General features: G+C 39.3%; 1 protein-coding gene across 1 annotated transcript in view; it reads left to right on the top strand.

Annotated features, from left to right (window-relative positions):
* The window catches only part of ophn1 (oligophrenin 1), a 49359-nt gene that overhangs the window by 20114 nt on the left and 15652 nt on the right, over positions 1–13593 (top strand). The window contains exons 11-19 of the mRNA XM_061248707.1: positions 387–465; positions 2191–2224; positions 2416–2478; positions 4362–4436; positions 5109–5193; positions 5848–5906; positions 7841–7946; positions 9624–9783; positions 11669–11816. Coding sequence (XP_061104691.1) covers positions 387–465; positions 2191–2224; positions 2416–2478; positions 4362–4436; positions 5109–5193; positions 5848–5906; positions 7841–7946; positions 9624–9783; positions 11669–11816 — 809 coding nt within the window. The remainder of the gene's footprint in view (positions 1–386; positions 466–2190; positions 2225–2415; positions 2479–4361; positions 4437–5108; positions 5194–5847; positions 5907–7840; positions 7947–9623; positions 9784–11668; positions 11817–13593) is intronic.

A 13593-nucleotide genomic window follows, 5' to 3' on the forward strand; every position in this document is an offset into this window, starting at 1 on the left:
AGGTTCTCTGGTGAACCTATTGAAATAGTATCAAAAAAGGCTGACCCTGCCTTCTAGTCCTGTTGGTTCGCTCAGTTGCGCCAGGCAAGACCAGTCAAGCACAGCAAAATATTTGACTCCAAAACAATTACGTATTTGACCCTGGTCTGCCCACATACAGGTATCTTCACAGCAGTTATCTCACACAAGCAAGCTTGTCATGAAGTCTACTGGAATCTTCTGGATGTGTTGGGATTTTGTAGAGAACTGTCCCAAGAAAATAATAATGACTCCCAAAACACACACACTCTCTGCTGCAGGAAGTAACCCATGGGACCTGGGGTCTGGGGGGCAGGGGATTCCATTGTTTTTCCAGTAACAGCAGTGTTTCTTTGAATTATGTCTAGATGTGCACCTGTTACTCTCCAGGCCATCTCTGAGACTAGCAGGAAGCTGTGGATGGAAGCAATGGATGGGAAGGAACCGGTATGTTTTCCCAGCTTCTTTTCATAACATGCTACTTCTACATCTTGCCCGGATTACATTTCTGTGAAACACATTTCACTGTGAATGTATTGTTCCTCCAAACTCAGCTTGCATTTCCAACAGTGATGTGTGGCTGTTTTTCCATCCCTCTTCATATACTGAAAATGAGAAATTATCCAAATCCATAAAACCTGACTGAAACCCGTGACACAGAGATATATGTATTTGTCATACTTTTGGGGTCCTTTGGACATATAATGGAGCAATTGGTCATACAAAAGCATTGCCCAAAGAAGCGTAATTTCAGTCATTAGGGTTTCCCCACCTCACTGCACAAGAGCTACTCCTCTTGATCAGACCCCTGCCTTCTGCCTGTGGCAGCGGCATTGCACTCGAACACAGAGACTGCCTAGCTTTTCTTTCTTCCTTCCGTACAGAACTGCCAGCTGCTTGGTGAAGGTGCATGCTCTCCTCAGTTATACAATGAGCTCAGTGGCAGTGGGAAAGGCCTTGAACTGTAATTTCACTTTTAAAGCTGGGAGAAAAAGAAGGGAAGGCAAGAGAAAATATTAGCAAAACACACTTGTTACGGTTGTGCGCATTTACATGGAGGCATTTAGCAGCGGCTCTTCATTGTTATCGATGTGCATAGGGCGACATGACTCAGGCAGTAAGAGCAGTCGTCTGGCAGTCGGAGGGTTGCCGGTTCGATCCCCCGCCCGGGCTTTGTCGAAGTGTCCCTGAGCAAGACACCTAACTCCAAAATGCTCCTGATGAGCTGGTTGGCGCCTTGCATGGCAGCCAATCGCCGTTGGTGTGTGAGTGTGTGTATGAATAGGTGAATGAGAAGCATCAATTGTACAGCGCTTTGGATAAAGGCACTATATAAATGCCAACCATTTACCATAGTGTAAAAAAAGGTTTAGGCTACAAAATCATTGTCAAATCCAACTGCTACAACTGTAGCAGTTATACATATTTTACTTAGAAGTAGTAAATACATAAACATACAGTACTGTGCAATAGTCTTAGGCACTGTAGATTTTTTTATAATATAAATTTGGTCTATATTTTGGTCTATACATTTGTATGATCTATAAATAGATTTCCAAATATCTTTTTTCCAAAAAATTTCATTTTATAGACAAATTTTTGTATTTTGTGAAATAAAGTGAAGTAATAATAATAAAGAAACCTGATCATGGCTGTCTTGGATTACTTGGAAAGCCAGAAGCAAGCAAGACAGCCAAAGTCTGCAGAAGAACTGTGGAAAGTTCTCCAATATGTTTGGAACAACCTTGCAGCCGATTTTTGTATAAAACTGCAGGACATTGTACCAAAGAGAACTGATGCCGTTTTAAAGGCAAAGGATAGTCACAACAAATATTGATTGGATTTAGTTTTTAAATGTTTACTGTTCTTTGCGGTAATTTTTTTGATATTTTGAAACTTTTCATTTCATAATTTTTTAAAGAATCTTCTCTTCTTTACAATACTGTGCACCATAAAGTTATGTGCCATAGTCCCGTAAGTGCAAAAGGGAGATTGAGAATGTAGTGCTTCAAGTAGCAAATAGGGTTGAGGATGTAATTTTAGATGTAACATAGATGGGGAGTTCAGTATTACGGGAGCTAAAGCAGGTTTCAAATGGCATCAGATTTTTATTGTTCTTGAATGTGTCATTTTCATAACCAAATTTTGTCTTACACATTGTTTTCATTTCAGATATATCATTCCCCAATTCAAAAGCAAGCTGAGAGTACGTATCAGTGCCTCTTTATAACATATATGGAAGTTATATTTTTATTTGTTTGATCACAACTATATCTTTTCCATTCAATTTTCCTTTCCATTCAAAATACCATATTGTATATAGAAATTACAGTTTCTGTATGTACACATTCCTCGCTTGTAAAATGTATTTTAATTCATGCTCATTTATTTCCACAGTGGAGCTGAATGAAGTAGGATTCAAGTTTGTCCGCAAATGCATGAATTATGTTGAAACAAAAGGTAAGATAATTCACAATAGAAGTTACATGTATTTCATTGTATTTTATATACATTTTTAGTATGGTCACTACCCTCTAAAACTCATGGATATAAGCTCACTGTCTTCCTTATTACAGAAGGTTATAGGTGTTTACTATTCCATGTCTTGCCTGTCATTTGAATTAGGCCTTGGATTTTTGTACTCTCACTCCAGAAGTTTACTATGTAATTTCATACAATACAGTCCATAAATGGTAAATGGTTGGCATTTATATAGCGCCTTTATCCAAAGCGCTGTACAATTGATGCTTCTCATTCACCCATTCATACACGCCCTCACACACCATTGGCTGCCATGCAAGGCACCAACAAGCTCGTCAGGAGCATTTGGGGGTTAGGTGTCTTGCTCAGCCACTTCGACACACTCAGGGCGGGATCGAACCAGCAACCCTGCCAGACGACTGGTCTTACCTCCTGAGCCAATGAGCTTCATCAGAACTCGCTCAATAGTGGCCAAACTGACAGTGATGATATTTTGAAAGACAACATTGTCTTGAATGTTTTCGTAATTTATATCTTTCAGGCAGAGGGCATTGTTTTAGAGAACCATATTTATAATAGCAGTCCCCTATTCAGCTGCAAATTTTGCATGTCTGCCACCAGCATATGGTCATTTCTCAAACCTACAGTATAATGCTCAGTAAAAAATATTTACCATCGTAGTTGTAGTACATAACGCAACACAATGTCAAAGCAAGCTGTATGTACAGCTTTTGATGTATGTAGGACAGTAAACTGTAATTAGTTCATTGCTTTGTGGTTACTTTCCATCTTGAAGATTAATAAATAAATGCCAAGCATTTGAAGATTTGTATAATTGATGAAACCATCTGTCTGCTCAGATTTTGGTTGCATCCTCATGCCTGCGTCCTGAATGACATTATCAACAATTGTTGGCCTTACTTCATTTGCTATGTATGTAGTTACATCCAGCTCTCCCACCTCACCTTCGCACACCTCTACATCTATATCCCACTGCTGCGCCTCGTACTCCCGCTACTTCCATTTTCTTTGGTATAGGTGACTAACCTCCTGTGTTCCTATGTGTGACTTCATACTGGTTATTGTGTCAAAAGTGTTGTACCTCTGCATTTTCCCTACACAGTGAGTGAGCCTACACAGCTCAAACAATTTCTCTATATGGGTAAACAAATACTGTGTTAATGTGGGCAGTTTTGTTTGTGCTTTTGTACACATTAAAGATTTTCTCGTCATTTTATAAACTTTTAAATCAAAAAGGGTGTGTTCTTTCTCCATCCTGCAGAGGGCAGTGCAGATTAGGATTTAAAATTTCCTTTGAATATGCCTTCTGACCAGATGCCAGAAGTAAATAAAAACATGCTAGTTTCCTCTGAGAGGTCCAACATTTGCTTACGCATTCCTCTTCAGTGCATTTCACATTTTTGAACCTTGACACTATGAACAACAGTTTTTTTACGAAACACATTTAGATATGTATAAAAAAAAAAAAACTTCTCTGCTTGAAGAGGATTACTCTGTCTCATATAAAACTTTAAGTGTTTGGACATTGATTACCATGAACCTGTGAATCAGTCTACTTCAGATGTCCTTTGTCTCTCTGTTTATGATTAAGTCAAACTGTTTAGGCACCATCTCTTTTCTCTGGTACAGGGTAGTGTTAAGCATTTTCTTTTATGAACAGATGGTTAAAAGGCTGTGCTCCTTTGCCGCTTCCTCTCTTCAACATCGCAGTCGGCACCAGGGCTGTACATATCCTGCTTGGAATTTGTAACTAGAGGAAACTTACTTTCTCCCTCCCACCCTCACTCCAACCCCCCCCCCTCACTCCGCCCCCCCCCCCCCGCCCTTCTGTCTGTTTCTAGGCGTCATGCAAGAGGGAGTGTACAGAGCTGTTGGCAGCAACATTCAAGTACAAAAGCTTTTAAACGCCTTCTTTGGTGAGGAAATTACTCAACCCACACCAGTCATCGCACTGTTAGGGCCATTCCTTGAGAACAACACAGCAGCATATAGCTAGAAAATAAATTGCATATGATGAACAATCTTAGCATGATACCACAGTGGGAATGTATTCTGCAGTGTACATGTTACTGTTTGGTCTAGCACATTTCAACTTAAAAATAGAGATTTTTAAAGAGTTTGGAGGACCGACGTAATATCTCAGCATAAAATATTTGTCAACAACACAGCTTACTTTTGTCAGCCATTATAGCTTCTATTTGCTGAGTGATCGATGCTTCATAATAAATAATTATAATTGTGAAATAATAGTGAAGGTCACATTGCATAAAACCTGGAATTGCACTTCCTTTGAGAGAAAATACTCCCTTTTAAACCAAAATAACTATGTGAAACTCATTGACAGAATTCATTCAGTGACAGAATTCAGAATTAATTATTGTTTCAAGATGACAGTTCCCTGAAGTGCAGACAAAACTGTTTTTACATGTACTCAAATAAACACCATTCATGAATAGTCCAAAATTAATTTAAGATTGGAAGTAGGGTTAAAAACAGATGCCGGCCAGACAAGTGTGTGAATGACCTTGGATTAGATTTTTGTTTTCTTATTATGGCTGCTTTTTATCTTGTCCATTCTTTCTCCACAGACCCCAACTGCCCAGGGGATGTGGACTACCACACCGGTGACTGGGAAATTAATACCATCACAAGCTCCATGAAATTCTACCTCAGGTGAGAGAGACTGTGCTGCACTGGGAAATAATGCTCTACCCCTTAATTTTATACTGTAAAATACGGTATTAATAATAGCGCTTTCTCTGAAAATTGGTGTTTTTTTGGAAACAATTGCCCTCCCACACCGCCCTTGTCTGCCTGGATAGTTTTCAATGAAAATGCCAAATCTGGCCTGTGGCCCAGCCCCAGTTCATCATATGAGAATGGTGTCTGTGGTGGGGCTGTCTTATTCAAGGCCAGATCTTATCTCAATGATTAAATTTAGCTAGAGCATGAAGCCCCCTGAAGTCTAGCGTTTGGCTCAGTTGGCAATCGGAATTCTGATTTTCTGAAGAGAAAAAAAAATCTGATCTTAATGGAATTAAGGTCAAAAACACTTTGAAAGCTTAAGTGCACTTTGAATGTTTACAAGCAAAAACAAAATGGCTCCCTCTGAAATGATTTGAAACGGCAATGGATCTGTGCTGACCTAGTGCTTGACAAGGTTGAAGTAAAAGTGCGTTTTAGATGCAGACTAGTTCAGTGAATTACTGAGTGTTCTGAGACCAACTGAAAATATGTACACGGTCCAGGAAACTTGTATAATTTACACGGGCCTGGGGTCTTCAGTGAGTGTTGCTTGTTTACATGATTCTACATATGCATTTGCAGGAGTCTCTCTGAACCTCTGATGACCTATAAACTCCACAGGGAACTCATCTTAGCTGCAAGTAAGATTCTTTTTGTGCTTTAATAGTAATAATAATTGAATAAAATGGTACCATTACTTTTAAGATATACATGTGATTGGTTGCCCCAACAATAGAATATTATTCTTGTTCTGTTCCTCTTTGATCACACATTTGCAATCTTCTGTTTGCAAAATACCACATGAATGGACATTTTATCGTGGTTTTAAGACCTGCTTACATGCTTCACAAATGTCAAGCATATTGCGTTTTATGTCATATACTGTAACCTGCTAGTCACTACCTACTGATTCGAAGGTGAAAAAGCTGACAACCAGCAATCTGTGTAATGGCTTTGACTGTTGACCAACTTGTGTGGTTGAGCAAATGGTGTTACCAATTTCCTCACCTTTTCCAGCCCTTTTATTTGATAAGCATTAGGGTTTGTCTGTGGTTATCCTGGATGTACTTTCTTTCACTGGTCACGCGTGTGGACTGTTGAACAGGTGGCTACATCTGCACCTGGTCCCACATTACGCTAATCCGCAGTCCGGTAACACCATTCAACCTGAATTTGTATAACCTTTGAGAGGGGATTCCAGCTCAACGTTGGCGATTTTTGAGAGGCAGTTGTAAAAAGCCTCCATCCTGGGTGGGTTACAGTATGTGTAACACAAGAGGCCTCCATTGTTTCACATCCAAGCAGTTTGTTTGAAAAACAAGGTTCGCGGCGTTCTGTGGATTACTACACTCAGCATCTGTGCGGCTGAAAGGACTTATCTTAATACCATCTAGCCGTATATTTTTATGCTTTTAATGGCCCCCCCAACACGAATTGGCCAAGCCTCTCAGTGGACTTACAGTATAAGGTCTCTCTCTCCGTTTCCTGGGGTGCCTCATTTCTTTGTACTTACTCCTGGATGCTTTCCACCAACGGAATCTTAATTGCGAGTGGAGTGTTGCTAGACTCCGTATTATGTTCCAGCGCCTTGTGATTACACGATAACATGTAATTACAACAGTTTATTACACAGCCGAAACATCCCCCCTCGACCACAGTAAGCACACACTTCTCGGGGTCCTATTGTTAGGCTTCATAATGTGTTGTTTTCACATTTTGTCAGAAGGTAGTACCACCGGCAGGTGTGACAACTGGAATTTCTGGATTAAGGATGAGATCAAGGGTTACCTTTTGATCGTACCCCCATGTGCACAATGGTATTATGTTACTGTCGAGCACGAGTGCTTGATCTTCAGCACAATCCAACCGCTTAAGCAGGGCAAAAGATTGTCATCGTAAGGCCATCACCAAAATGGAGTCAGTCCCTGATTACTTCTCTCCATAGTTAGCTTGAAGCTGCACTTGTATTTGAAGTGTAGTCATTTTCAGTTGCACTTCAATTCCACTCAAGCAATATTAAAGACATAAATGCTGAGATTGAGCTGTAAAACTCAGGTCTGCTGAACTGACTACAACTGAAAGGGTATATGGTACGCAGAAGTAGAATATGTAATCATGCCTTTTCAGGCTGTTTATTAATATAAAATGGAAGGTCGTGCATAAGCACCTTTTTGTAAATGTCACACTTAGTTATTATGTTGAATATAGCTTTGATTCAACAGTGCTAAACACAAAATCAAACGATAAAGAATCAGAACCAAACACTAAATATGCAGTCATGCTGTGTTTGCTGCCTTTTCTTTGTCTGAACTGTTTTACAAAACTTCTCTGCTGAGCGCCCTTTCTCTGACCGGGCATTTTCTTGTTGAAGTATATACTGTACAAAACGGATCATACCTAACGTGGAATTCCAGACTTGGTTTGCCCATCTGAAACATCACATGGTACCCTTATACTACATTTTTAAGTTGATCCTTATGGAAGTATGCTGAGATCAAAAGGCAGGAAGGGAGAACTGAAGGGATGGTAGTTGTGACTGATGGCATTAAAGGCACTGACCCCTCTTCTCCCTCAGAATCTGAGAATCTAGACTACCGACTGGGAGCCATCCACTCACTCATCCATAAACTGCCGGATAAGAACAAGGAAATGCTGGACTTGCTTATCCAACATCTGGTCAAGTAAGCTGAAACTTGTTACATTTGGATAGGTACTTTATTTATCCTCGAGGGGGAAATTTGTTGCCATAGCTGTACAGGTAATTACCATAACAACAGCAATAATATGAACAATTATTACAGTAAAAGGCAATCATAATAATTACCCTTGTTAAAAGCAGAATAGTTCATCTAACTAAGGTAAGGTATAGTAGTATTAGTAATGATAATAATAGAGATTGAAGAGTTATAGTAAATATATAGCTTAGTAGGTAGCACGTGTGCAAATGTCCAAAGTGCATAGTGTGTAAGTGTGTAAAGTGTTATGTATGTGCAATTGTTCTGTTACTGGTGGGTGGCTGGGGGGTTATTCCAGGAATTAATTGAGTGTGGTAGGCAGGAAGGACCTCCGGAACCTTCTTTGTTCTTAATTAGGAGTAATGCATTCAGTTAGGCTTAATGGTTTTTGTTCATATTATTAACTAATTTTGTTAAGGATTACTGTGAGTGCATGACAAAGAAATAAATGTGGTTGACTAATCATGAAAGAGGAACCTACATATGAGCCGCTTCCATTTTGATGTAGCAAAAAACAACAACTCTTTGCTGATATGAAAGTACCGCAACCAGGTTTGCGCATATGTCCCAAAAAAGTACAGTTAAAAACAGGAACAAAGTGACAGGTTTTGGTCGTGGCATTATCGTGTTACAACAAATTAAGCCATATAGCAGCATAACAGTGGTGAGCAGGTTTGCTTAATTTTTTTGTGTGTCACTTGACAGAGCACCTGTCGAACATTATTGATGCACACATTTCACCGATCTGAATGAAGCACATAAACTGATATGAACATAAGCTCCCGCATGATCGGATGAATAACATTCGCTTCAACTTTTTAAGTAAATTGGTGTTGTACTGAACTGTTTTAAGTTCGCAGAAATGCTTTATCAATCTTGGTATATTGGGCCTTGTGACCTTATTAGTTTAGAACATCCTAAGAACAATACGTATGTCAAAGAGTGCAGAATATATTATAAGATTTTACAGCCACTTTTACAGCCAAGTATGCAGTTATATTGTTGAAATAGTACATTGTATTTTTTTTTCTTTTTTTTTTTGCTGTTTAAGCTGTTTATTCTACATTGTATGCTTAATGTTCCATGTCAAACGAATATCTGTTTCTATATAACAGTATTATTTGCTTTGTTTTTAAATATGTATTTTCTATATTTTTTTATTTGGACTGTTCTAGGTATTCAAACATATTCCTCTCTATGAACTTGCTGTACATTTAAACTTTTAATGAATATTCCATCCAGTACTGTAACATACTGCATTTCAAGAGAATTGCAATTTCAAAGTTTTATGTTCTTTCAAAAACACTTTTTGTTTAGAACAAAAAGCTTTCACATTAATAATAGTTTAAGTAAAAATTACTGTAGCCCTCATGATATTAGCTTCCCAGTACTATGAAAACAGACCCAGGCATCACTTACAATCAGATATTGTGTTTCATAGCTCTAGAGATGCATGATCAGCTTGCATAGCCCTACATCCTTGGTATGGCCCTAGACCCTTGCCTGCCTCTCTGGGTGCTTTTCATTCCAGACCCTTGTGAGATTTTACAGTGCTGTCTACAGGACTGTCTTTAGCATTCCTGACCCGCTCTGGATATTCAATGTCGCCACTTGTGTTCACAGTGTCTGCAGTCAGAGTGAGCATAACCTCATGACCCCATCTAACATGGGAGTCATCTTCGGACCCACGCTGATGAGGGCGGAGGACGTGACGGTGGCCGCCATGCTGGACATCAAGTTCCAGAACATTGTGGTGGAGATCCTCATTGAGGACTACAAAAAGGTCAGTCCATTACGAAAGATTCATAGCGATGAAACAATGAAAACTTGTGCAAGTCATGTTTCCCTGTAATGACAAACATATTCAGTTCCAATGCAAAACTATTGGAACAGCAAGGCCAATTTCTTTGTTTTTGCAATACACTGAATACATTTGGGGTTGAGGAAAAAAGATGAACACAGCACATAGCACCTTTGGTTATCAGAACACCCAATTTTTAGGTGAGTCAAAGTATTGAACAGAGTATTTAAGTAAACGAAAGTAAATAACACATTCATATTTGGTAGTATATCCCTTGCTTGCAATAACTGCATCATGCCTGTGACTTATTGACCATCACCAAATCACCAAACTGTTGTTGTTTTTTTCAGGGTATTTTCCCCTTTAATCTCCTCTTCAGGAGGTGAAATGCATGCTCAATTGGGTTAAGGTCTGGTGATTGACTTGGCCACTCTAAAACCTTCCACCTTTTCTCCCTAATGAAGTCCTTTGTTGTGTTGGCAGTGTGTTCTTGGTCATTGTCTCAGTGCATGATGAAGTTTCTCCCAATTAGTTTGTACACAGTTCTCCATCATGAGTTATATAATCAATAAAGATTAGTGAGACTACTCCAGAAGCAGCCATGCAAGCCATGACACTTCCTCCACCAAATTTGACAGATAAGCTTTTATGTTTTGGATCATGAGGAGATCCCTTCTTTCTCCACACTTTGGACTTTTCATTACTTTGGTAGAGGTTCATCTTGGTCTCTTCAGTCCATAAAACTTTGTGGCTCATCTCTGTACTTCTTTGCAAATTGTAATCTCGCCTTCCGATTCTCACTACTGATGAGTGGTTTACATCTTGTGGTATAGCCTCTATATTGCGGCTCTCTAAGTCTTCTTTGAAAGGTTGATTGAGAAATCTTCACCCCTGCCACGTGGAAATTGTTTGTGATGTCACTGACTGATGTTTTGGTGTTTTTCTTCACAGCTCTCATGATGTTTCTGACATCAACTGCTGTTGTTTTCCTTGGTCGACCTGTTCTCAGTATGCCAGCGATTTCTTTTTTTTCAGGACATTCCAACCTATGGAATGTCAATGCTTGTGCAATGGCTCATCAATTTCTCCTCTTTTCGAAGCTTCAAAATGGCTTGCTTTTCTCCCAAAGATTGTTTAACCAATCAATCTAACAGGACACATCTGGGCAACAAGAAACACCTGTTAGTATGTTCCAATACTTTTTCTCACCTAAAAATTGGGTGGTCTGATAGAAAATGTGATTTTTTTCCAAGTTGTTTAACCAATCTAGATAAAAATACCAGGAAATACTCATGCACATCTTTTGACCTCAAACTCAATTGTCTTCAGTGTATAGCAAAAACAAAGGAATTGACTTTGATGTTCCAATACATTTGGAGGGGTCTGTAGATCCAGTGTCATAAAAAATTGTTTATATATTGGCTAGTGACCCATTGCTTAAGATGGCAGCCAACTGCATTCTACCACAATTTTATCACTTTATAGTGCTTAAAGCACTAAACAAAGGACACGATACATATTTTGGGATGATGAAAACCTCTTTTATGTTTCAGTTCTTATTTCTTTTCTGAAACCGCTAGCTTGTCTGGTTTCCATGGGCCGGTTTTCCAACACATCCAAAAATAGGCAGTGTAATGAATATGTCCATTTATTCTGCAGCCTCCTGAACACACAGCTGTACTGTTTTGCTTGAAATGAAGACTGGACCCTGACTTAGCGGTTTCTTTGCAGAGTCTGGACAGCACTGAAATGCAAAAAGAAAGACAGAATGCTGTTTGAAGCCTTTTACTGTAGCTTATTGTGTATACTGTTAATAGAAAGGCTTGAATTTGTACATGACACCCATGCAGCAGTGGTTTGGTTACAGATATTTAGTGCCGCACCAGAGGAAAGCTCCGCCCCTCCCCTCCCCCCTCCCCGTGTCAACCCAAGGACACGGCAGCCAATCACCATCTCGAAGCGCCCCCCCAGGCCCCGCCCAGCCATCACTCATGGCCCATTTGAGATTCCTGACGGTGGGTTTCCTGGTATTCCCTTATTTACACCTGCTATGGACTCCCAAAAGGCACACCTTTTATTGTCTTTGCTCTTTCAAGTGTTTCCTGCCTTTCCCCCCCATATTTCCCACTTTTTTTAATCATTCATTGCTGTAACCTACACCATCATTTCGAGAGAGCGCAGACAACCATGTGCACAGATGTGACTCATTGGTGCGCATAAAAGAAACATTAGTCCAGCCAACTGAGACTCTGCCATCCCTTGGTGGCCAATAATGTGTCAGCCTCTGGGGACTCTGGCCACAGCAGTGGCACAGACTGGGGTTGATGCCAGACCATGGGGTCTATTCATGATGCAACAGTGCCTTGATAGGATATGCCACCCGGCAGCTGAAATGTAATTGATAATTTAATCAAAATACAAGGATATAAATTTGTGCAAGAACATAATATGTGGACTTGCAGCCTATATGTGGAAACGTGTGTAGTGTATAAAAGGTGCTACATAACTACATAGCTCAATTTTTCAACTTTCAACTAATTTCAACTAATTTTCTTTAATTTGAAGCAAATTGTCACCATTAGTTTGTGTCACCATTACTAAACAGGACCTTTATAAAAAAAGTAAAAAGTTATATACTCTCACTATTTTATAGCTGGCAGAATTGCAATGACAAAACTCATTTGACGCTGTTTGTCTGCATACTGAGCAATGACAGCATAGCGTAGCTGACGGTGTGATAATTTTTCTTTTATACATATTTTACCTGTACAGCTCTGTGCACTTTGCATAAGTACACATTTTAGGTGTCTGATAAGTCTAAAAGCACATCAAATTAAATGAAAGGCTATTTAAAGTGCAATGAGGTATGCATGTCAGTCTAGGAAAAATGGCAGAGATAACAGGTTGACATTTGTATATTCATCAATTCTTTCTTTTTTTTTACCGCAAGAAAAGTACATGGTGAGGACCTTGCCAGTAACGAGCCATTTCCTGATTGCATAACCCAAGAGAAACATTTACACACACCCCAGAAAACGTCATTCTTTTTTACCTGCTGTACCATTTACTATTGGTACTATACCTGCTGAGACTTCATGCTTTTGACATACTTTTGTGCTGGTCTGTCATGTATTACTTTTGCTTGCAAATAGTACAGCCAACTTTTTTTTAGAGTCTGGGATTTAATCCAGTGTTCTGGCTGAAGCTCAGCTCAACTATTGAGACGGTGAGACGTATGAGAGTGTCAAGCTGAATAGTTGGAGCTGAATGGTACAGTATGTATGGGAATTTTTATATCAAACACTATAAATAAACAATTAAGGTGTGCTTTGGCCTGCATTTAAATACTGTATTTCATTTTTTGATTTTCAAAAGATAATAGTACTGCATTTACCTGAAGTATTTCTCAGTCCTAAAGTCGTTAAACACCCACCTGATGCACGGTGGCTTTCCTGCCCAAGATCACTTACTGTGAATCGGTTTAGGCAGTGGAGGACATATTTACTTAACCACTTAATTTGGAATATGTTATTTGTCTATAAAACATTCAGGTTGTGAATTTGGCCAAGGCAGAATCAATTTTGCTGTAATAGATTTTGTTGGCTTTGGCTACATTTTTATGTACAGACCTATCATGCTATTAGTATGCTAAAGCATTGTACCTAACATAGAGTGGTTTAGCCAGTTCACAAATCAATGCAGCTGAGCTGGGACAATAAAATAGTTTTATTATGCAAACAAAATAGGTCAGATGTTAGCACAATTGTTGTATTTTTTCCCAAATTAAGCCAA

The sequence above is a fragment of the Conger conger genome, chromosome 7 (assembly GCF_963514075.1).
Source record: "Conger conger chromosome 7, fConCon1.1, whole genome shotgun sequence".
Lineage (NCBI taxonomy): Eukaryota > Metazoa > Chordata > Actinopteri > Anguilliformes > Congridae > Conger > Conger conger.